Source organism: Natrix helvetica, assembly GCF_964273705.1.
Source record: "Natrix helvetica genome assembly, chromosome: 1".
Taxonomy (NCBI): domain Eukaryota; kingdom Metazoa; phylum Chordata; class Lepidosauria; order Squamata; family Natricidae; genus Natrix; species Natrix helvetica.
In genome coordinates, this window is record NC_138548.1 from 251,424,066 (window position 1) to 251,450,338 (window position 26,273).

Sequence of the window (26,273 nt, forward strand, 5' to 3'; positions counted from 1 at the left end):
GAGATGTTGCAGGATTTAATCTGCACCGGGACCAGAGGTTTTGTATTCCGAGCTTTCAGACTCGTACTGGAGCCCATCTTCAGGAAACTTATCTGTAGCAGAGTGTGAGCTGTTCTGTATGTGGCATTAATAGTGCCTGTTGTAGGTGGCTTTTAAGATATCTATGGAGATTTTCAATCATCCAGGTCACAAAGGTGCTTTTTCAAGTGGCAATTGGACTTTTTTCTTTTTATTTGAAGACGTTTTGCTTCTCATCCAAGAAGCTTCTTCAGCTCTGACTAGAGCAGCGGTTCTCAACCTGTGGGTTGCGACCCTTTTTGGAATAAAACAACTGTTTCACAGGGGTCGCTGAGACCAGTGCAACTCTAAACTTTAGACTCCACCTCACATTCCTTGAAATCCCGCGGATGGGCTCTGGAATGGCCGTGCAGAGCATCGCCATGGCTCGACGCCATAAAAAACATAGGTGTGCGTGCACACCCCGTACAATTAGCCTCAGAGACTTCGTAATGGAGGGAAAGTCTTCCAAGCCAAGTTCAGGAGCCCAAATTGGCCCCATTCACACAATGAAAACCTGCTTGCTAAAAGTACCATGAACCATGCACAAAGGAAAAGAGCAAAAAAAAAATGCAATGCAAGTAAACAATTTAAAAAATGATGCAAGTGGAATTATTATTAGAAATAAAATGTAACAGAGAAAATGATATGTATGAAAATATAAAGTTGGGTTTCCTGAAATGCCACCCTGAGAACCCATCAGAGAAAGTAAGTAAGCAAGGGCAACAACGGAAAGGAGGAAAGATGAAGAGGGAAAGGAAGAAAGGGTAAAGCAGAGGGAGTAAAGGAGGGGAATCAAGAGTAGGAGAGAGGGTAAGAGGGAGGAGAAGAGAGGAGGAGGGGAGGAAAGAGAGGGTAAGAAGAAGTGAGGAAGGAGGAGGAGGGAAAGGAAGAAAGGGTAAAAGCAGAGGAAGCAAAGGAGGGGAAATAAGAGTAGGAGAGAGGGGAAGAAGGAGGGGAATAGGAGGATGGGAGGAAAGAGGGGAAGAAGAAGGGAGGAAGGAGAGGAGGAAAGAAGAAGGCAGAGAAGGGAGGTAGAGAAGATAAAAGGAGCAAGGTTGTTGCAAAATAAAATGGGGTGGCAAGAAACTGACCCAAACTGTATTCTATATATTTGTAAGAAAATAATGATTAATGATTAATGATGATGATATAATTAATGGTAATTATGAGAGTGTATATTTGTGAATGACCTTGAAAGAGAAAATTTTTTAAAAAAACTTTTTTTAAAAAAATAAAAATTTAAAATAAACAATGCACGACGTTTGCCCCATAAATTAAGGTTACGTTTACCACCACCATCAAGGTTAAGAGCCCACCTGCAAACAACCCCAAACCAGGTTGAAGATCCATCCAGGCAGGGTAAGCAAGTTTGTGAATGCAGCTGCAGGCAACGTAGTTAAGGAGGCTGTGGGAATAAAGCCACTGTGTGTCTCTGTGTATATGTGTGTGTATGATTGTATAGCAGCCGAGGTTGTCCAGCCTCCAGGATGTGATTCTTTTCAGACCCAAAATTTAGGAGCAGACAAGATGTTGGCTGCCTCTATAAAAAAGATGTGGAGACTCTAGTCTAGAAAAAGTACAAAGAAGAGCAACCAAGAGGATTAGGGGACTGGAAGCTCAAACATACGAAGAACAGTTGCAGGAACTGGGTATGTCTGGTTGAAAGAAAAGAAGGACTTAAGGGTGATATGATAGCAGTCTTCCAATATCAATATCTACATTACAATTCATAACAGTAGCAAAAGTACAGTTATAGAGTAGCAACAATTTTTTTTTTTATGGTTGGGAGTCACCACAACATGAGGAACTGTATTAAAGAGTCTTGGCATTAGGAAGGTTGAGAACCACTGTTTTAGAGAGTCATTGAGGCCACTTGGCTTTTTAGATGTTGATTGGGATGTGTTGATGGTTGGCTTTTAAGTCTTTGCAGTAATTTGCTTGTGCTCTCCACTTTTAAGTACTTGATAGGCTGGTGGTAAATCAGCACTCCTGTTGACTGTTCAGGGACCTGACCAGGGGCCTATTTGAGATGGTTTCTTCAGATGGGCAGAATTAAGGGTCAAATTACAAAATAAATATTGGAAGAAAAGAAATGGAAGGATGTAAAAGTCATAGTTGGATGAGGTTGTTGACAGAAAGAATGATGAATAAAACCAGCCACCTTTGAGTGACAGACAATTTCCACCTGACCTTTGTTTAGGCACCAGTCACCCACTTTTTCCATTATGAGAACTAACTTTCAGTTTGCAAGAATGAATAGGTCAAAAGACCATAGATAATGATGTTGGTATGAACTTTTGCTTCATTTCCTTTCTCATCTGATCTCTACAATTTCTTTCTCTTATTATTTTTACTCCTACTCATTGTTTTGCAATAGTGACTCCTCTTGCCCACCCACACCAATAGTATGGTAAGTATGCATGTGTATCTTTATTTTTTTGGATGGTGCATGAAATTCTACTAGAATTTTATTAGAGTGACACTTCTACTTTTTTTCAAGTATTTATTGGAGGCCCTTACTGCAGGTTTTGTTCTCCAGTATGATCAGAACTTAGCTTAAAACCTCTTTTATCAAGTTTAAGGGAAAGGGAAAAGTTCCCCTTGCACATATGTGCTAGTCATTCCTGACTCTAGGGGGCGGTGCTCATCACTGTTTCAAAGTCGAAGAGCCAGCACTGTCTGAAGACATCACCGTGGTAATGTAGCCAGCATGACTAGACACCAAAGGAGCACGGAACACTGTTACCTTCCCACCAAAGGGGGTTCCTATTTTTCTACTTGCATTTTTACATGCTTTCAAACTGCTAGGTTGGCAGAAGCTGGGACAAATAACAGGAGCTCACTCCAAATTATGCAGCACTAGGGATTCATAGATATCTAACTGCCGATCTTTCTGATTGACAAGCTCAGCGTCTTAGCCACTGAGCTACTGTGTGATCAAGTTTACATCCACACTTTTACTGGATCTTGCAAGATGTAACCCTTCTTATGAGAAGACCCTCATCCAGATATTTCGGTAGATGATAAGAATGTTACCTGAATCCCTATCTTCTTGAGTTGCATTGAAGGGGACTCTTTAGGTTTAGGTTTAGGTTTATTAAATTTATAGACTGCCCCCTCTCCCCGCAGGGACTCGGGGCAGTGTACAGACCGTTCATATATAAAAACAACAAAAAACATGACATAAAACACCAGACAGAACAACACAACCATACAGTCTATATATATCACCCAAACTAATTAAATAATTAAAACAATTCTAAAACCAATTTAAAACCCCAAAATTTAAAATTTAAAAAGCCATCCAGGATGGTCAGTAGTGAGTGTTACTTGTAATTACAATTAGGCCAGGCTGGCTAGTCGAAACAGGTGGGTCTTAAGTTTCTTACGGAAGGAGCGGAGGTCCAAGGTAGTTCTAATATCGGGGGGGAGGTCGTTCCAGAGGGTTGGGCCCATCACAGAGAAGGCCCTACTCCTAGGCACCACCCGCCCACACTGCTTAGCGGAAGGTACCCGGAGGAGTCCCTCTCTGTGAGAGCGGATTGGTCGCAGGGATGTGTGGGGTAGAATGCGATCCCGCAGGTAACTAGGTCCCGAGCCATGGAGCGCTTTAAAGATGACAATCAGCACCTTGAAACGCACCCGAAAAGCCACAGGCAGCCAGTGCAGCTCGCGCAGGAACGGTGTTACATGGGAGTACCTAGTACTCCCCATAATAGCCCGCGCGGCTGCATTCTGAACCAGCTGGAGCCTTCGGGTGCATCTCAAGGGGAGCCCCATGTAGAGAGCATTGCAGTAATCATTTAATATTTCAACATCCTGTCTCCAATTCAATAGTGTGTCTTTCTTGGTTTTTTTCCTCTCCTCATCTTTGAAGATGCAAGGATCATTGTTTTCAGCAAGACTTTGAACACTGTTTCTTTCCAGGAGCAGTGGTTATGGTTTTGATTGCCATTGTTTAGTGTTTCCATTCATTGATCACTTTCTCTTTAAACTCCTGTTGTAGGCAAGATCCCCATTATGAATTATACTATTGTCTAAAGTCACTCAACTGAGTTGTGCCAATATAAATGCAATTATATTTAAGGCTTTCAACAATCATTAGGTGACTATATTATTAAATAGTACTTTCTTTGTTAGTCCAATAAATCTTTGTTCTCTCTCTGCTACTCTGTTCTAATCCTGCACATTTTCTTCAAGCCCTATTACAAGCTTCTTTGACTGCCACTAACTTGCTTTCTTTTACTATAATTATGTGTCAGATTGTCACAGCAGTAGATGAATTCATTTTCACTTAAGGTGCCTTCAATAGAAGATAATTTACTTCTCTTTGTTCCCTTCTCAGGCTCTCACCTAAATACCAGCTGTTAAACCAGATGTGTCTAGTGCCATCCCTTTAAACTCATCCAGTGCCAAACTCTCACTAAATATCCACCTCTACTACTGTTTCTACAATCCTGGAAAAATGAGATGGAGTTCCGGAGCTAATATTGATGTCTCAGCAAGAATTAAAAGTGATCCCTAGCACCAGAAACCTCAGGAGATGTTGAGACTTCAGGCTTTGGCTCAGGAGATGTTGAGACTTCCCATTTATGCTATGAGTTACCATAGGATTCTGTTTCCTTCAGAAGGGACTCAAGGCCAAACTCTAGTGAGTCTTGATCCATTTCTGTTGTTTTTAGAGACAGATTATAAATGTGTGAATAGAATTGGATCATACCTGTGTGGATTCTCTCTGCAAGCAGATCCTAGTTGTCAGCTTGTTTATAGAGAACTTCCAAAGGATTATAAGCATCAGAAAAAAATGCTTACAACAGTGTTGGAGGAAGGCAATAGAATAGATTTATATACCACTTCATTGTGCTTTACAGCCCTCTGTAAGCAGTTTACAGAATCAGCCTATTGCCCTCAAAAAAATGGGTCCTCATTTTACCCATCTTGGGAGGATGGAAGGCTGAGTCAACCTTGAGTTGGTGACAATCAAACTCTGCCAGTCAGCAGAATTAGCCTGCAATGCTGCATTCAAACCACCACACCTTCCACCACCAAGGCAACAAATGAATGAGGGACATGAAATTAATTGCCACTTTAGAAGGCAAAGTAACCCATACAAGGATAAGAGAAGAGCCTCAGAAGAGATCATAGTGCAACCCTAGCCAGCCAGCATCAACAGCAGCCATACTAGCAAACAGCAACCACATCCACAGCTACCCTAACTGAAGACCGAGGCAGCAAAATTCAGCAGAACAGTGGGGGGGGGGGGAGAGAAAAGGCTCTGAAGGAGAAGCAGCAAAATCAACAAGGGATGAAATGAAAGGTCTTGGAAGGCCTGAAGCAGGTGGCAGCAGCAGAAGGCAGCTTAAGAGATCCAGGAAGTGTGCCTTATATTCTCTCCCACATCACCAACAGGTTCAAGAAAGCATCAAACAGAAAAGGAAAGGTTCGAGCTGGAGTGGTCCAGATGTACCCAAAGGCCAAGATGTGGCACAGGGCCAGATAAACCAACAAGAGTTGTGGCAAGATCCAGGACTAGAAAGCATGAACGTTATGATGTTAAGCCACATTAGAACCAGTTCCAGTGCTAAGATGGTAAATTCAGCGGAATCATCTAACAGCAGAGACCAAAGCAGCAATAAAGACTCCCATGGAGATAGTTGGTAGTTTCTGGGACCTCTGTTGTATATGAACTAACATTTGAAAGCCGCAGGATATAATACAGTGACAGTCCTTAGATAAAGGATTAACCAAACCCAAGGATTTGCATACAAAAAATTAATTCTCTGGTGTATATGCTGTTTAAATTTAATCAAGTCATTAATGCAAATTAAAAAGTATTTGAGAATGAAAAATATATTTAATATACCAAGATTTAAGCATGTGTGCTACATTTAATAATAGATAGATGTAAGAATAATAATCTATTAAATGAATATATAGGGAACGGTTGATTAACTGTTAATTATAAGGCTAAAGTCTCTTTCGCAGTATTTATTATTAACCCCTATTTTGGTATTAATTATGCCACATTTGATAATAAAGGAGTAAAATCTTATTTATTACATATTTTGAAGTTCTGTAATTGATGTGTATCTTCAGCCCACTTGTTAAAACTGTTCTGTCTGACTTAATTATTTCATTAACATGAATAAAAATTTCCTCCCTACAGAGATAGTCTTCTTCCTTCTTTCTTGCTTTTATTAATTTCTTATCAGTTCTGGACTTCCTGTAGACATATGTTTAGAAGCAGGAAGATTTGTAACCTTGTTTTAATAGCAAATAATAATTTTCTAATTACATTTTTTCCTCAAAATCCCCATGTTTGTTAAATTAACAATTTTTTTTTGGGGGGGGGGAGGAAATCTTTTCAATTGAGATTTGGGCTAGGCATAATATGGAGGCACATTTCGATCACATTTCTGGAGCTCCTGGGTGGAGTTAGGATGGAGAAGGCTCAATCAACCTTGCAGTCCTTGATATCTAAAGGAATTTTTACTGCCCTCAGTCCTGATAGCCATTTGAACTAACTGCTGGGAGTGGGGGCAAGAAGTACAGTCCTTCTTTTCCTTTTTCTGTGACCAGTTGCAGTTGGTAGAAGGAAAAATATCAAGATGTTTCAACATGAACATCAAAAAACTTAATTAATACACCCATAGAGGCGCAGGCCTTTATGGAAAAAAATAGAGTACTCCTAGATAAACCAGATGATCCTACAACAGACACGCAGGACACGGGAGGGGCCGGAGCTCTGCTGCCGGGGGAAGAAGGGGCAATACCGAGAAAACTCAGATCACAAAAATGAGTAAGAAAATTTGCTTGATACAAATTGATTGAAATTATTAACTGAATTTACATGCTGACTATATATTGTTATTTAGTATTGAATTTTCTGTAAATGTATACTATGAGTATGGAGGGAGGGGACACCTGCCGCACATTGCAACTGCCAAAATTTGTAACCTTTCCATTACCCCTTTCCTTTTTTATTTCCTAAAAAAACCAATAAAACTTCGTTTAAAAAAAAAAACTTATGGCTCTCACTCCTATTTAACATCTACATGGGGCCATTGGGTTAGGTCATCAGTAGACTGGGGTCAGGTATTGTCAGTATATTAATAATAATCAATTATACATTTCATCCAGTTATCCTGTTGAAGCCAAAGATTTGGATAAGAGGAATAAGTTGAAAATCAACCCTAACAAGACTGAATGGCAGTGGGTGTTTGGGGGCCCTGATCCTGGGGTTCTTTTACCATTGGCCATGAATTTGATTAAATTATCTTATTGGATGGTTCCTAATGAGAAGGAAGGACTCTTCCTTCTTATTAGGAGAGCCTAATGCTGGGAAAGATTAAGGGCAAAAGAAGAAAGGGACGACAGAGAATGAGGTGGCTGGATGGAGTCACTGAAGCAGTGAGCTTAAATGGACTCCAGAGGATGGTAGAGGACAGGAAGGCCTGGAAGAACATTGTCCATGGGGTTGCGATGGGTTGGACACAAAGGTGGGTTTCAGGCGGTATGGTATGGTACACGCACACCAGATCCAGAAATCCAGCATGCATTTGCATACTGGGTCCTCCAGAGGCCCCATACAGGAATGCTCCCTCCCCTGGCCTGCCTCCCACTTGTTTCCCCTGCCCACCAGTCACCGCTCATTCGCTCGGCCTGCCTGTCCGCACCAGGTTTCTTCCCCCCCCACCCATTTCCTTTGCCGGAGCAGAGGATTTGGCTGTGGGAGAAGCCCACATGGCATGTGCTCCCTTCTCTTTGACAGCTGCCTGGTTTCCAATCGGGGGGAGGGGAAGAAATCCATGTGTTAGAGAGGGAGGAAAAATGCATGGATTTCTTCCACTCCCATTGGAAACCAGGTGGCTGTCAAAGAGAAGGCAGCGTGCAATGCGTGGGCTTTTTCCAACAGCCAAAGAAGGAACAGGAGGGGAAAATTCAGCTGTTGGGAGAAGCCCATGTGACACATGCTCCCTTCTCTTTGACAGCTGACTGGTTTCCAATGAGATGGGGAGGGAGGGAAAGAGAGAAAGTAAGAGAGAAAGAGAAAGGAAGGAAGGAAGGGAGATACACACAAGAAAGAAAGGAAGGAAGAAAGGAAGGAGGGAGGGAGAGTGAGAGAAAGAAAAAAGAGAGAGACAAAGATAGAAAGAGAAAGAGAGAAAGAAAGAAAGAGAAAGAAGAAAAGAGAAAGAAAGAAAGAAAAAAAATGAAAGGAAAATGAAAGGAAAAAGAAAAAAGAAAGAAAAAGAAAGTGGGAGAGAGAGATGAAAGAGAAAGAAAGAAAGAAGGAGAGAGAGAGAGACAAAAGGAAAGAAGGAAAGAAAGAAGGAAAGAAAGAAAGAAAGACGAGAAAGAGAACTTATGACCACAATTGAGCTCAAAATTTTGGTTGTTAAGCAAGAGCATTGTTAAGTGAATTTCACCACATTTTTTAAGCTTGATGCGCCCACCCAGTCACATTACTGCCAAACCATGCCCACCCAGTCACATGATCACCAAGCCACTCCCACAAAACAGGCCGCACCTACAGAATAGGTTCTAAAAAAATTTGAAACCCACCACTGGTCAGACAGGACTTTGCAACTAACAACAACATTGGATGGTAGTTTGGCTTGGTTGTTTGAGGGAATGTCTGCCTCCCATATTTTTTGCCAATCCTGTAAGATCTCAGAGAGTTGGTTCACTGTTGGTCCAGTCAAATCAACATGATTTAGCGTGATTTAGGACAACGCCCTTCTCAGTCATGACAGAATGAACTGCATATGCTGAAATTCCCCCCCCCCAATGTAATTCTGGTAAAAAAAAAAAAAAACCTTCCCTACCATTCAGTTGGCAAAAACAGTTGCACATTGCCCCCCCCCCCACCTTTCTAGGTACAATTAGAGGTGCCTTCTTGGGGTCAGAACTTTCTTCTGAGATATCAAACAACCACAGAGAGAGAGATTCCCTTTGAACTGCTGTCTTTCACATAGCCGTTAAAGCTTCTGGAAATATAGGAGGAAGAAAATGTGGCTTTGAATAAAACACCACAAGATTGTTGCCAGTTGAAACTCAGACTAGATTTACAGCCACCTGTCATATTGTCCTCACCTTGGCTTGTCTGTTTTATTTCACAGATTTGGGTGGTGGGAAACAGAGGGCATCTAATTGGATGCCATTGTGAGAAAAAATGAAGCCCTTACTGATGTTGCTGAAGAGCATAACATTTGCATATGGCCTTCATGCATTCAATGACAGTAGTAGGCCCTTTGGCAAGCGATGCTCCAGCAGCCCCTTTAGAATCCAACACATGTACACAGCTGACTTGTGTGTGTATATTCATTTTCTCCCTCCCTCCCTCCATTCCTCCCCCCCTCCCTCCCTCCCCCCTCTCTCTGTATACACAAACATATCTATCTATAAATATATATCTACAAATATCTGTCTATCATCTATCATCTATCTATCTATCATCTATCATCTATCTATCTATCATCTATCTATCTATTGAAGAAAAGAAATCCCACTAAAAAGAAAGAACAGTACAGACAATTATTAATAGTTATATATTAATAGTGACATACACTCAATTAAATTTTAAGCTTATCATTAACTGTAGACCATATATTGCTATATCTTCTTATTATCAGAACGCAAAGATTTTTGAAAATTAGATAACAGACATATCTTCAATCTATTGAAGAAAAGTAGTTAAATACCTAAGCACATAGATATTTCTTATGGAAGAGTTTGTTTTCAGCATTATCCTGGTGAGAAAAACACAGACTTTTAACCCATTCCAAGATGGGCTGAAATATTTCAGGATTCCAAAAGGAAATCCAATGCACCTAGGCTTCCACATTCAATTTAAAAAAAAAATCAAAAGTGCAATTGCTTATTTTTAATTTTATTTTGGGTACGTTCAAGGTCCTCCCCAATTCCCTAAAAATATTTTCCTTGAATCTCAATCTTAATTTTAGATTGGTCTACCCTTTGTTCCAATCATACTCATTGATTCCTAATCTTTTTTTTCATCTATGCTAGTTAATTTTGGTGGTTTCTTATCAATAACATTTATTTTTAAAGCTACTTTAGTGTAACTTTGTATCTTTGATTCAGTATCATGCATAAGAAAGCCTAGCATTTTCAGATTGACTAGACTTAAAATGTTTTTTAATCAGAAATCATTTTTCTTCTTTTGGGCTTCTCAAAAAAGGACGATGTGGTAACAAATGGGATCCTTAAATAATACAATTTTGACTTATCAATTTTGCTCTACATTAGCCGTATACCCTTGTTCTCCAATTATCAGTCCTGGACTGAAAGTTAAATCAAGAATCCTTAATAATCTGTTATGTCAATTTAATTAACTGTTTTTAGTTTGGTGTTTTTAGTTTAGTTTAGTTTAGTTTAGTTTAGTTCAGTTCAGTTCAGTTCAATTCAGTTTAGTTTATGATACATTCATCTTGCTTTTGAAAAAAAGTTCTTAAGGTTATGTTATATTCTTACATCCACAAGCAGATATATGGAAGTTCAGACAATGAAGAATTACCCATTGTCACTTTGGGCAGCATGTTTAGAACATACATGATTTGTGTTTTTGAGTTTGCACCACATTATTGCTATGCACAATTCCAGCCTGAGAAGATGCAGTTGCCTAGACTTTTGAAGTATGTTTCTATGGTCAGGTATCATCTATTATTAGCCTCAACCAGCCCAAATAGTAATTTTGAAAATATCTTTATAAATATCTCAGCCACACGGTACTTGGTTCCATCATCACATTTCCTGATTAAACACTGAAATAAGAAAGTGGGCTCTGTGGTCATCTTTGGTGGCCCTGAACCCAGGAAGTCCTATTCTGTTCAGGCCTGTTGTTTTCAGGTTATACACTACCTGCTTCCCTTTCAGGATTTTTGCTTGTTTGCTATCTGTGTTTCCAGTCCATGCAATTTACAGCTATTTTGGAGCTCACAAGAACATGAAGATCCCACTAAATCAAACCCAAAGTTCATTTACTCGGGTGTTAAGACTTCCAAAGCAAAGTCACAAACAGAACCTGGATGCAAACAGCAAGCTTCCACTTACATTTCCTAATAACCAGCATTGAGACAGATAATTATTCTTGATCCTAGATATAATATACAACCACCAGGATTGGGAATGTTTGAATCAAGTGACTTTGTGTATCCTCTTCCTAGTGTGCGTGAAGAGCCTCAAACTTTTGGAATTGTGAGTAATAGAAAGGAAAGTGTTCTTTGTATCTCCATTGGGTTGCGTACAAAATGAAAATGTGTTTTGTCTCAAGCTCAGAACAATATTGGCAAGGTTCCAGCAGAACAAAACTTGAAAAGCTTTCAACAGTTGTTTCTCTCTTGTTTTTCACCACAGCACCACAAGATTAGTTAAGTCTATGCCAAATGTTGCTTACCAGCCTATCTGCAAATTACTTGGCTGGTGATTATTTTAAAAACTTTTTAAAAGCATTAAAATGCACCTTTCTTGTGCTTATCCAACAAATTAAGGACGGAGAGAAACTTAATCAATCTCATTAATTCACCAAGCGCAAGTTTCTAAATTGCATGAGTCATATTAATATTATGACCTGAAAACATAAGGACTGCACATGAGCTGAAACAGGCAAACCACCTCAAGCCACTATACATTTTTTTGCGTGTTGAATATGTTCCAAAGCTCAGAATGAATGCAAGCCTGTGCACAAAGGTCACACAGATGCAAAGTACAAAAAGTTTAATAAATCAAAATCTTTACATTTGTAAACATGAGTGTATGAACACCATGCATATATGCAGCACATTTGATCTGGCAGGAAAATAAAGTACAGCATCCCATAAGATGCATGCACTCCACTACCCATCTTATGGACTTTGACTCTCTATGGCACAGGGCAAGGGTGTCAAACTCAAGGCCCGGGGCCTGGATCCAGCCTGCAGGGTACTTAGAACTGGCCCATGGGGCTGCCCTGCAAACAGCAAAGGACCAGCCCACAGTGCCTCTGCCTGCAAAAATAGAGCTCAGGAGGGCTGCACAGGCGGCCCTCCTGAGCTCTGTTTTTACTGACAGAGGGTTGCAGGAGGACGTTGCAGCTGAAAATGGAACTCAGGAGCCTATTTTTGCTGGCAGAATGTTCGGGCCACCACGGGGCTCCCTGACACAAGTGATGTTGAGCTGGCATGCTCACGCCAGCCATGCCCCCCGGCCCTCCAAGGTCAAACACAACCTTGATGTGGCCCTCAATGAAATCAAGTTTCACACCTCTGCCATAGGCATTTTCTGTGTTTGTTTATTTGTTTTAAAGTCAGCAATAAATTACCAAGAAGTTTGGCAGACATACAACTTTGAGCAATTTTCTTATGTAGTCAGGTTCTCAATTGCTTCTCTCCTGCCTAAATTCTGCTCCTTTATTTACATCTAGTCAAAATAGTAGCAGTAAAGACATGACTAATTGGAATCGCTATACTAGCAAAACTGGAAAAAGTGTTTTTATTTTTTTAAAAAAAGAAAGCATTCACTACCCCCACAAAAACAGTCACTCTACTTAGAACAGTCAAAACATTCAGAATGGCATTGCCACATTTTTTTCCACGCCTAGAACACTTAGAAGAGCTGGTTTAAGGTCAGAATGCTTCAATGTCAAAATATCTTGCACCTCTGTACTCTCCATCCTTTACAAATCATAAATAGTGGTCTCGCTCTTCCTAGAGTGGTTACATATAGCTTATTTTTCTGATGGAACCTTATCACTGGAGGTTTTCAAAAATAGACTGAACCATTTGACTGGGATGGTGTAAGGCTCCTACCTTGAGCAAGGGTTTGGACTAGAAGCTTTCTAAGGTCCCTTCCAGCTCTATGATTCTAGGGTTGCTTTCAGGGCAGCATGGAATATGTATCCATGCCACTATATATCCTGCTTCAAATTTCTTTGACCTCATACTCAGATGATATCAGTTCTTCAGTTGAGATGTATTTTACCACAGGATCTAATCTGGGTTGATCACTGGGACCAGAGGTTTTGTCTTCCAATACATCTTTTTCAGATTCATGTTGGACTCCATCCTCAGGAAATGTCTCTATGTCACAGAGAGGTTCCCTGAGGATGGATTCCAGCATGAGTCTGAAACAGGGCTGGGTTCCGGCTTCTTCTGCTGCCGGTTCACTCAGGGACGTGCTTTGGGCGCACGCATGCACTTGATGCGTGCTATGCGAGCAGCGCAGTAGGTAAAATAAAATGGCGGTGCCCATGGTGCTGCCAATAGAACCAGTTTGGGGGTGAGTTACCAGCCGAGTTACTACCTACTCGGCCAAACTGGTTTGAACCGGTAGGAACCCACCTCTGGTCTGAAAGCTCAGAAAGACAAAACTTCTGGTTCTAGTGACTGACCCAAATTGGATCCTGCAACATTATCCTGGGACATATATATTCACCTACATTCATGTATTTTAGTGTTTAAAACAACAATCATTCCATGTGCTTCATTATATGTGACCTTTATTTTGTTGTTAGCTTGTTTTATAAACTATCTCATTCATCACAACAACTCAAAGTGATGCACAATACAACAAAATCAATTTAAAACACCCAACAAAGAAAGATGACTAACAATAATTAATAATAACAACAGCCTTCTCTGTGATGGGCCCGACCCTCTGGAATGACCTCCCCCGTGACATCAGAACAACCACTGATCTCCGCTCCTTCCGTAAGATGCTCAAGACCCACCTGTTTAGTTTAGCGGGCCTGGCCTAATCCCGATCTAGTCCCTCAATTCTGTACTTTTAAATTTTTGGGGTTGTTTTAAGCTGATTTTTAACTTTTATTACCGTGTACAGCTCTACTGTTTAATTGGTTTTTAAGTGTATCTATTTTATACTAGGTTTTAATCTGGTGTCTGTACACTGCCCCGAGTCCCTTCGGGGAGAGGGGGCGGTCTATAAATTTAATAAAATAAATAAATAAATAAATAAATAAACAAACAAGAATTAAAACCAACAGCAGGGAACAATTCATCAGTAATATTTGTAGAACATGAGTGTATGAACACCATGTACTATATGTGCAGCACATTTCACCTGCCTGGAAAATGAAGTATGGCATCCCATAAGATTGATATGCATCGGTCAATCACTGCCAGATCAATATTCAAAGAGGAGTCATCAATCATCCTACCGCAGGGTGTATTGAAACATCTTATTGCATAGATTATCATCTGTACATTTACCTTCCATTGCAGATAGTTCAAGAAATATGGGTAAGTAGATGGAAAGAGAAATGTGCCCAAGCTGATAGGATTCCTAAGAATTAAATGTTAGTCTCTTCAGTAGAGTATGCCAGGTATATGGATGTGCACAAATGCAAGATATCAGCAAAACAAATAGCATTTCTCCATACCTCCTGCCAGTGACACAATCATATTTCTCAACTATGCACCGTAGAGAAAAATGGAAAAGAAATGGTAGAGAGACAATTATGGCGGACAAAAAATGGGTAACTCAAATAGACCCATATAAGCTATATTGCTGTGTAAATTCATGCCAACCAACATTTTTTCTGAGACAAAATAAATGCTAAAGTTTACTGAATTTCCTGTCTTAGGTTTCTCATTATTTGTCAAGCTATGTGTTTCAAGTTCAAATTTTAAATTCTTCACACATTAGATGTAAACTGGTGTTTAAAGTTTACACTTTTTGATCACTTTTTTAAAAAAAATAATGGATCAGAAATAATGAAATAATTACGAATTTGTTGGAATTTCAACAATATTTTATTATTCAGCATTCAATATTACATAGCATATTGATAGTTTTGAGCCTCTGTGTTCCTGCACCTCAGGCTATAAGTCATGTCTTCATAGATAAAATTTTGCCTTTTCGTTACCTTGTCGTTTTGGAAGCATTTCTTGATCTATTTAAAAAGACAACAAATAAGAGGCATTAACCCTAAGGGATTTGTTTTTTAATATTTCCAAATTACTGAACAGTTCCTTATGCTATGTGTAGATCAGAGGTGGATTGCCATTTTTTGCACTACCAGTTCGGGGGGTGGGGTGGGGAGTGGTGCACAACGTTTCTGCGCATGCACAGAAGCGTCTGGGCTGGTGGGTGGAGCCTCCTACTGCCGCTACTACCAGTTCGACTGATCCGGCAGCAACCCACCTCTGGTGTAGATCTGTTGAACCGTATAACATAAACAAAAAATAAATCCAACAATTCTTAACAATTTTTTTTAAAATGATAATTGCAATATGTAAATTATAGTGTAAAATAAAAAAAAATCAATATGTGGGAACTGTAAAATAGGCTTGTAATGCTACAGGTTTTCATTTCACTAAATATTATACTTGAATAATTTCTGCATCAGCCATTATAGGAAGAAGGACATAGCTGGACATTTTCAAGATAACAATGACAACTACCTGTCAGCAAAAATTAATGTTGTATTGTATCACAAAGTTTTTCTTTTCAACTCACTCTTATATGATTAGGGTTATACATTGGTATAGAATAATTGGAATAAAGAAACCTGCAGACATTTAAATTAGAAAAAAAAATGTGTTATAAATATTCCTTGCTATACTACAATTATGCAGGAAAGAAGTTATTTGAAATTATTTTGGACATTTCTTGACTGAGCTACATAATTTTTATGAAGGAAAGAATGGAAATTGATGGAACTTAGTTAATACAATACCTCGTAATTAGCCATACGTACCGGTACAGCTGCATGATAGATGACACATGATCCAAACACAAAAAACAAGAGCATTAACACAGAAATAAAAATATACAGCATCCAGGGAGATTCAAAATTCTTCTTTGAAGGTGCTATAGTGAAGAAAATGGGACATGAGGTTTACCATAGTGCTTTATACCTGCTTTCTTAGCCTCCAAATGCGAAGGAATAATATATAGGTAGTTCTCAACTGAAGATCACAAGTGAGCTCAAAATGTCTGTTGCTTAATGAAACATTTGTTAAGTGAGTTTTGCCCCATTTTACAACCTTTCTCTTAACAAGTGTTATGTGATTCACAGCAGTTATTAAGTTAGTGGCATGGTTGTTAAATGAATCTGGCTTCCCCATTGAGTTTACTTGTCAGAAGTTCGCAAAGGGGGATTGCATGATCCTGGGGGGGCACTGCAGCTGCCATAAATATGAGTCAGTTGCCAAGTGTCTGAATTTTGATCATGTGACTAGAGGGATGTTGGAACGGTCGAAAGTGTGAAAAACTGTCATAAAGTCATTTTTTCCCCAGTGCCATTATAACTTTGAACAGTCACTAAATGAACTGTTATAAATTGGGGAGGCTACCTATATTTTCTTCTAATCATATTAACTGAAACGCCTGGCATTTGTCCTTGCCAATCCACCTGGAACCTTGAAGAAAGTACTTTAAGAAGGCTGCTTTAATGGACCCTAGCCCTCCATCACTGAACATCCCTTTGTTCTGTGGACTTCAGCACCCACATTTTATTAAACTTAAATTATTAATATGCAACATCTCAGAGATTTATATTTAATTATTTTAAAAGTTTATTGTATGCATGGGCATACAATTATATGGTGTATGTGTGTGTGTGAGAGAGAGGGGGGGAGTGAAGGAGGGAGAGAGAAAGGGAGGGAGGGAAAGAGGGAGAGAGAGGGAGGGAGGGAGATAGAGAGGGAGGGAGGGAGAGAGAGAGGTGGGTTCCTGTACCAATTGGTATTGATTCACTGCAGCTTCGCTCATGCATGCACACACCGTGTGTTGTTTGCGCATGCGCAATTGACTGTTAATTGTTCTGTGCATGCACAGAAACATGCCGGCAATGGCAGAAGAGACCGGGGAACCAGTTTGTGGGCATGGCCAGACTGGGTCACTGCCGGTTCTGTGACCCAGGCCGAATGACCACTACTGGCTGAACCGGGAACAACCCACCTCTGTGTTTATGCAGAGTGATTTCCTTATATATTCCTTATATATTCTGTAAACTCCTTAAGTCCAGTTAGACTGAAGCAATGTATCAACTTTATAAATAAACGAATCAATCAATCAATATGTTGATTTTCAAAGATGATCAATTTCTAAATTAAGATTGCGGTGTAGGCTTCAAGCTGAATTAGAAAGTTTCCAAACAAAAAAGAGGTAAATTAAGCAGTTATCTGAATAACCGAATCAAGGCCTGAATCGAATCTTCTGGTCTCTAGGTTCAATTATTTAAGAGACTAGGTTTTTCCAGTTTAAAATTCAGTCCATTCCATTATTAAGTTTCTCATTTATGTACTTTCTCAAATATGTACTTTTAAAGCACCTTATATACAAATACGTATACACCATATGTATATTTTATTTACATGTTTGTTCAGGGTATATTATTTGTTTCTCATCCATCTCAGAACAATGTATTTTATATGCTCTACTATACTTTCGCTTTGTAGGTACTTGACTCGAATAAACACATTTTGCATTAGTCTGGAACCAAATATGAAGAAGCTGAAGTCTGGAAGGGAAAGGGAACAAGTTGCCACTTTCCCCAACTCCATTGACATTAGGTTTATTACTTAAAAAAAAAGATATCTCCTTAATTTGTATCCAAACTCTCCATATTTACATTCCTCAGACTTTTAAGACAACATGATTAAATAGAGTTCAAGATGTCTAGATACTACCAAATTGGGAAAAATGGTCAATGATTTGTAATTGAAAAATCAAACTGCTAACCACGTGACCTTTTTGTCCACTCTTACCTTTTACTGCCAAAAAAATATTCACTGTGCTATTCTTCTGCTTAAACCCAGAGTCTGTGGTCAAGTTTGCCATACACATATATACATTGCTGTCATTTTTATTCAGGTGCTTCAGTGTGATTGTGGCCGTGTTGTTCATCTCAAAATACTCAGTGCGATTTTCATATGCAGGAACTTCTGTCTTGATTTTGCCATGTTGGGTAACATAAAGCACCTCCGGGACGTCTCCATAGGTTTGCTTCAGATACAGACCTTCAATCCCATACATAAACTGGCACGTGAGATTGACAGATTGCCCTTCTTCAGCAATAAGAACCATCAATTCTTGACTGACCATGTTAGCTGGAAAGAAAAAGATCTCCTGAGTGAAGGTGAGGGTGAATATTATTTATACCCTTGCCATATTGATCTTAAGTGTTATAGTGCGTGTAAGTTCCTATTCCAAGTCTATTTAAAAATACAAAACTCTGAAGATGAAGCCTCCTTATAGGATCCTTTCAGTTGTATTTCAGTATTGATACTGAGGAGAAACCCAAATTATTTCTAGACATTTAGCACTTGCAATGCAAGTTCAAGTTAGTCCTTCACACTAGAAACAGCCTGGCTTATAACCCTGTTATGTACCTCTGTTTCAGTGGTGGGTTCTGGATCCCATTGCAACTGGTACACCGCAACGGGGCCCAGCATCCACCATGTGAATGTGCGCAGCACACGCATACAGCACGCATGCGTACTTACCACCGACTCTCCAGCTGTTCGGCGGAGTGTCACACAGGCGCCGTACACTGTGCACGAAACTCTGATCGGCTCAAATAGCAGTAAGGAGAGCAGGTGGGCCCTACGGAGCACCGTATAGGGATGGTACCAGGTGCTCCCAGCAGGCACCGGTATGCCCATACCGGGATGTACCGGTTGTATACCAACACTGCCCTGTTTGTATTTCCTGATGTATATCACCTGCTATACATTCTTCTGAAAGGTGGCAAACACAATAAACAAGCTCATTTTAATTTGCCATTTTCTGTCATTTAGCTTTTTATTATTGGCTCTACATCACAGATTGAGAGCTTCTGTGTTCTAATTTGCAAAGGAAAAAAAATAGATATGAATTGCGGAGCTGCTTTTAAAGCAGTGGCTATCACTTTCAAGGAGCATTCATTTGTTGGAGCATGCTTCAGCTTCACTTATACTAAATGTTGTCACTTAAGCATTTGAATGTTTTTTTTTCCTTCTCAATGTCCAGGTTCTTTTCTACTCCCGTACATCTAAGTAGCTGAACAGTTCTAAGAGGTCTTGGGGATCTCCTAAAATCTTCCTACTCCAATGATAGTCAAGCTTAACAAATTACCACCTCCTTTTGCAAGACAAGCTTATATTCCTGGCATTCAACCAATAGCATTGTACAGATAGTCCTCGACTTACAACAATTTGCTTAGTGACCATTTGACCATGAACCATTTCAGCACTGAAATATGTGACTTATGACCATTTGTCACCCTTATGGCTATTGCAGCATCCCCATGGTCAAATGATTTACATGTGGATGCTTGACAAATGACTCACATTTATGACGGTTACAGTGTCTGGGATTATGTGATCAACTTTTGCAAAAAGGGAAAACCAGATTCACTTAGCATCTGAGTTACTAATTTAACAACTGTAGTGATTCACTTAATAAATGTGGCAAAAAAAGTTGTAAAAGGGAGCAAAACTCGCTTAACAAATTTTTCACTTAGCAACATAAATTTTGGGCTCAATTGTGGTCGTACGTCAAGGACTACCTGTATTGGTTTTTAAAATGACATAAAAGCCATTTTAACTTGTGAACCTTTGAACCTGTGAGGACATCAATATAACTTTAAGCAGTTAATCTTTAGCATTCCAAAGATCTCAAAATATAACTTTTATATTTTTAAGACACATTTTACCAATGCTTAAAAGTATTTTCTGCTGGAATTATAATAGAGCAGAAATTCTGACAGAAAGAACTGTAGCTCCCCAATGTTTGACTATCAGTATCAAATTCCTCTGATTCCTTACATGCTTCAGCAAAGGACCAGAGCTGTGCAGAAATCCGTATTTGCAGGAGAGAAGGTGACTCAGAGCATAAGTCACCATGAAACACATTTTCCCCTGGGATTGCCTGCAAAAGTTGGCTATGGCTTATTTAAGGAGTTACTGACAGGTATAAGGTGTGCATAATATCTCAATTTTTCTCCTTGGAACCTCCTATTTTGACATCTGAGAAAGTTAGTATTATTTGCTTTCCAAAACCAATAACAAAGTTGAAACATGAAGTAATAAAAATGCAAGGCAAGTTCATGACACAATTTAATAATACATGAAAGGCACACTCTCTACCACCCATAACTACTCATAGTAATTTGGCAGAAATTTATCTGTATCCAAAAAAGGAATTTCAGTGCCATTCTGGAAATAAAAAATTCTTAGGACACCATGAAAATTAATAGCATAATTGTCTCCATTATTTTTAAATATATTTGGAAAGGGAGGTTCTCACATTTTAACAATACAACTATTTAGAATTTATATGTAGAAGTTAATTTCTAGTAACATTCACAGACATTTCTCAACCAAACCTGAATATACTACTTTGTATCCCACACTCAGACATGCTTTGTCAAACATTGTGTGCTTTTACACACTAAAGTTATCTATTTTACTGTACATGAACATTGCCAAGACTGTACAGATGCCGTGATGGCTATGGGGTACCAAGACAGCTATAAAACAAAAATAATCCTTAACATCTGGTTATCAACCAGATGAAATGGAATCTCTTAAAAAAACATATAAAACCCAGTTGCTAGTCTGGGTTTTTTTTTTTTTTATTATTATTTACACATCCTGCAAGAAAAGAAAGAAAGAGACAGAGATGGGGTACCAACACAGCTGTAAAACAAAAATAATCCTTAACACCTGGTTATCGGCCAGATGAAATAGAATCTCTTGAAATAACATATGAAACTCAGTTGCTAGACTGGATTTTTTTTTGTTATTTACGTATACATACTGCAAGAAAAAAAAAAGAGAGAGAGAGAGAGAGAGAGAGCGAGCAGCCTTCTATAAGTCATGCTAAGGAAAGCATATAGGTTTTGAAATAAATCATATATAAACATTCTCAATATTCATCAAAAGAAAATGTTAATTTTTACCAATAGGCCAAACCCATACCTGATTTCTTCTCCAGCAATCAGCCAAAACAGTGTCTCTCTTTATATCATAAGTAAAATAAAGATCCATACAAATAAACAATCTTATCCTACATCAATAATTGTCAGTGAGGGTTAAAATCAGTAAAACAACTTTTGGATATCTTCTACCTTTTGGTTCTGCATTTCCAGGAGAAAGCAGCACTAGAAAATATGCAGAAAGGGTCCAGAGCATTTTGCAACAGCTGTTTTTCTCTTCCTGAAAGCAGCTACTCTTTACCCACAACAAAAATTAACTTCCCACTTAGGTGATCATGTGATTTTCAATCCAATGAGTACTTGATTGAGTGTAAATCATAACCGTATATACTGTCAAATCTAAAACGGTGACTAACAACCCACACATAAAAACACATTTCTGAGAAAGTACAAAGACATGTATTCAGCCTTAGTTCTTCTTTTAACAAAATATTAACTATCACAAAAATCTTCATACTAGTCCCTCATAAGCAAAGTTTGCTTCCACTTTATTCTACAGAAACGTACGGATTAAGTATCGAAGTATTTTTTAAAATAGGTTGAAGGATTACTAAAATAAAAACAATATTTATTCATTTATTTGTTTCTTGGTGATCTTTCTGAATTCTCCATCTTTTTTAAGAAGAGGTCGTTTACCTTAAATGTTTGGAACTTGAATGTTTATTTAGGTTTATTCCTATGTAGACAAGGATAGGAATACACTGTTATTCATAACTGGCATATAGACTTCATCAAATGAACCTTAGATCTTTAAAACACCTGTTTTAGGATATCCATCAAAACATTTATCTCCAGGATAAGTGATGTTACATACAATACAGGAAAAAAAAATGTAAATAGACACAGACACATTTCTGAACTATACACTGTAGGAAAAAAACAGAAAAGAAATAGTAGCCAGACAATTTTGGCAGGCATAAAATGGATGACTCATATTCACTCATAAACTAAATTACTGTGTAAATTCATGCTACCCAACATTTTTTTCTGGAGGAAGATACATGCTAAAGATGATTGAATTTCATATCTTAAGTTTCTCATTTTTTGCCAAGCTGTCTGTTTAAGTTTCTCATAATTCAAGTATTTCCTTTATCTAATCCAATTATTATTTTTCTTTACAATTGTATTTTTGCATATACCTCTCCAACTATACACTATCCTTGCAACCATTTTCCCCTAATAAAAAGTGATTTGTTTTTTACTTTTAGATGCAATTTTGTGTTGATTTTTCTCTCATATATGATTTTTTAATAATAAATTTTGCAGAGATAGGTCTTATAAAGAATTAATCAATTGTACATATTCCTAAATAAGAAAGAAATCCTCACATTCAGATTTGCCAAATGTCTGTATCTCTAATGTAAAGACATAAGGAAAAGCAAATGATGAAATATAAAAAGTACTGCTTATATACAGCCAAGATATCTTGAAGCCATTATTGCATGTTTTGCTCTCCCTCCCTCCCTCTCCCTCCCTCCCTCTCTCTGTCTTTCTCCCTAATAAAATAACACCATGTTTTTAACTTATAAATTTGGTTTAAAAGTTAAAAAAGTAAAATAGAAGAATAAACAGTCAATTCTGCAATTGTATTTTTTATTTGCCTTACATACAGAAATACATGGCAATCTACATAGATTTCCTTCTACTTTCCCCCCAATGCATTAGCCACCTTGTGTTAGGGAGTTGTTGGTCTGAAATCATCAGGTAAGGTACTGTGGCTGAGGATGAATGACAATTTGACTCTTCGCAGTGCCAACATAATTACCACTACACCACATGGGCTCTTTTGCGCATATTGAAATATTAAAGTTATATCTCTTAAAATGTTTCTACAGCATTGTAATTGTACAAGATAAAAACATTTTCAACATCTTTCCTTCTAAATACTTGCTAATATTTCCATAATGTTTTCTACAGATACACCTTTAATAACTATGGATGTGAAACTCAATGGGAAGAATGCTATATTTTAAAAACTGCAATATATTTTCCACTTGTATTCCTCTTCATTAAACTCTGTTTTGAATACTTTCAACAATATATTACACATAAAAAAATACTGCAAATATTTATGGTGATGACATCATTTCAAAATACATACTTATATTATATAACTAGCACTAACCACAACAATGATAAAGTTAAGCCATATTAATATTAAGATAGGTAAGGAAATATATAAACCTAGTAAGAATTTAAACCATCCAGATTAAAGCTCCTGCGCTGTTCTTTTTCAGGTTTTTAGCTGAGTGTGTGAAGGGGAAGTGGGCTTGACTTGGGTTGAATGATAGCACACTTCTCTGAACCCAGAAGTGTAAAATTATAAGGTTGGAAGGGATCTTGGAGGTCTTCTAGTCCAACCTCTTCTCCAGTGTAGGAATCCTCACCACTATTCAGGACAAATGGCTCCCAGTCTTATTTTGCAGATCTTTAGCAATGCAGCACCCACAACTTCAGGAGGTAGGCTGTTTCATTGCCTAATCCAGTGGTGGGCAACCCACGGCTCGGGAGCCACATGCAGCTCTTTACACCCTTTAATGCGGCTCTTCTGTGTGCCGGGTGCCCGCTCCCCTCCCTCCTCTCGGGCTTTGGAGGGAAGCTTCTGCAAAAGCCCGGGCGAGTGACAACCAATTTTGGTCCTATGACTGCAGAATGCTGCAAAATACCATAAATGCAGGCCAGTTGTTGAGTGTTTCAAATGTGATTGGAACACTCAACAAGGTGACCACAGTGTGTGTGTGTGTGTGTGTGAGAGTGAGAAAGACAGACAGAGAGAGGAACAGAGAGAGGGAGTGAGTGAGGGAATCAGAGAGAGACTGACAGACAGACACACACACACACAGACATACAGAGAGAGACAGAGAGGGGGAGGGAGGGAGAGAAAGATAGACAGACAGAGAGACACACACAGAGTGAGTGATTAAGTGAATGAGTGAGAGACAGACACACCCACATACACAGAGTGACAGAGAGAGAGGAAGGGAGGGGAGAGAGACAGAGGGAGAGACAGAGACAGACACACACACACACAGAGTGAGTGAGAGACAGACAGACACACACACACACAGAGTGACAGAGATGGGGGAGGGAGGGAGAGAGAGACAAAGAGCCAGAGAGAGAGAGAGAAAGAAAAAGAAAAAAAAGAAAGTGGGAGAGAGAGATGAAATTAAAAACAACAACATACAAACCTGACTTACTCAAACTATCCAAGGAAATGCAAGGCCAATGTTCACATTAGTGGTTGTGACTTTGTCAGTCAATGTCAGGATGTAATTTTCTCTACATTGTAAGGCAAATTTTACGGAATTTAACGTTATCGATAAATAATATCGTTCTAAAGTTTTTGTTTTATTAGTTGTATTATTTGTATCCTCCCGACCTATGTGGATACTTGCATGCAGAATATTCTCAATAAAAACTTATTGAAACTAAAAGTGTACCATCCTATGTATTTTCGGTTTTAAAAATGTGGCTCTCAAAGTAAATTTCAATCGTGGTTTTGGCGAGATTTGGCTCAGTTGAAAAAAAAGGTTGCCCACCACTGGCCTAATCGTTCTCACAGTCAGGAAATTCTTTCCTGAGTTCAAGTTTGGAACTCTGTTGTAGTTTTTCCATCCACTGGTTCTTATCTCGCACCCAGAGAGTAAATCTACTCCTCTCTTCCTGGGAGGTCCCTATATGAAAATTGCTATCGTGTCATAGTCTTTTCTTCTTCAACCTAAACAAGTTCCAAATTTAAGATTTGGATTCCAAGCCTTTGCCATCTTTTTTGCTCTTCTATGCATGCTTTCTAGTTCTTCCAGCAAAAAGCAGTAGTATCACTTTCGGTGATTTTGATGCTATGGTTGCTATGGTTGCTATGGTTGGATGCTAGGTTGACTCAGCCTTCCATCCTTCCGAGGTGGGTAAAATGATGACCCAAATTGTTAGGGGCAATATGCTGACTCTGTAAAACCGCTTAGAGAGGGCTATAAACAGTGTTGGGATTCACATTTTTTTATTACCGGTTTTGTGAGCATGGTTTTGTGGGCATGGCATGGCTGGGTGGTTGTGGCTTGGTGGGCGTGGCAGGGGAAGGATACTGTACAATCTCCATTCCCACCCCACTCCAGGGGAAGGTTACTGCAAAATCCCCATTTCCTCCTGATCAGCTGGGACTTGAGAGGCAGAGAATAGATGGGGGCGAGGCCAGTCAGAGGTGGTATTTACTGGTTCTCTGAACTACTCAAAATTTCTGCTACCGGTTCTCCAGAACTAGTCAGAACCTGTTGAATACCACCTTTGGCTGTAAAGCACTGTGGAGTAGTATATAAGTCTACATGTTATTACTATTGCTATTGCTATACTTCTAGATGCCCGGCTGTCAATGGACGACCATGTGACAGCCGTGGCAAGGGGGGCGTTTCACCAGGTTTGCCTGGTACACCAGTTGCATCCCCTATTGGACCGGAACGCCCTTTGCACAGTCACCCATGCGTTTGTGACGTCCCGGCTGGACTACTGTAACGCTCTCTACATGGGGCTCCCCTTGAGATGCACCTGAAGACTGCAGTTGGTTCAGAATGCAGCCGCGCGGGCAGTCTCGAGAGTCGCTAGATACTCCCACGTAACACCTCTCCTGCGCGGGCTGCACTGGCTACCTGTAGCTTTTCGGGTGCGTTTCAAGGTGCTGATTATCATCTTCAAAGCGCTCCATGGCACAGGGCCTAGTTATTTGCGGGATCGTATCCTGCCCCACACATCCCTTCGGCCGATTCGCTCACACAGAGAGGGACTCCTCCGGGTGCCGTCCACTAGGCTGTGCCAGCGGGCGACGCCCAGGGGAAGGACCTTCTCTGTGATGGGCCCGACCCTCTGGAATGACCTTCCCCCTGATATTAGAACAACTACGGACCTCCGCTCCTTCCGTAAGAAGCTCAAAACCCACCTGTTTAATCTAGCCGGCTTGGCCTAATGCCAGCTCTCCCACCTCAGTCTGTATTTTTAAATTTTTAAATTTTGGTCTTAGGCTTAGTTTTTAATTTTTATAAATTTGTACAGGGGTTTAAAGTTTAATTCGTTTTTAACTATATTTATGATTATTTGTAAGGTTTTTTAATTTGGCACCTGTACACCGCCCCGAGTCCCTTCGGGGAGAGGGGGCGGTCTAGAAATCAAATCAAATAAATAAATAGCGATGCAACCCAAAATAGCATTGGCACTTTTGGTAACTGAAGTATGGTGTCAAGTCCTGCTTAATATGTGGTCTAGCAAGACTCCTTGATTTTTGTGG

General features: G+C 39.3%; 1 protein-coding gene across 2 annotated transcripts; it reads right to left on the bottom strand.

The window, feature by feature from the left end:
- Positions 1–14,835: 14,835 nt before the first annotated feature.
- Positions 14,836–21,210, bottom strand: CD7 (CD7 molecule). 2 transcript variants are annotated; one of them, XM_081935467.1, is made up of 4 exons: positions 21,134–21,210; positions 17,790–18,131; positions 15,776–15,888; positions 14,836–14,968 (listed from the first exon to the last, which is right to left on the bottom strand). In XM_081935467.1, exons 1-4 carry the CDS (start codon positions 21,195–21,197, stop codon positions 14,849–14,851), a joined length of 639 nt encoding a protein of 212 aa, XP_081791593.1. In that variant the 5' UTR covers positions 21,198–21,210; the 3' UTR covers positions 14,836–14,848. The 2 variants fall into 2 exon arrangements, with proteins under 2 accessions (XP_081791593.1, XP_081791594.1); XM_081935468.1 differs by lacking the exon at positions 14,836–14,968 and adding an exon at positions 15,114–15,232.
- Between the last annotated feature and the right edge of the window lie 5,063 nt (positions 21,211–26,273).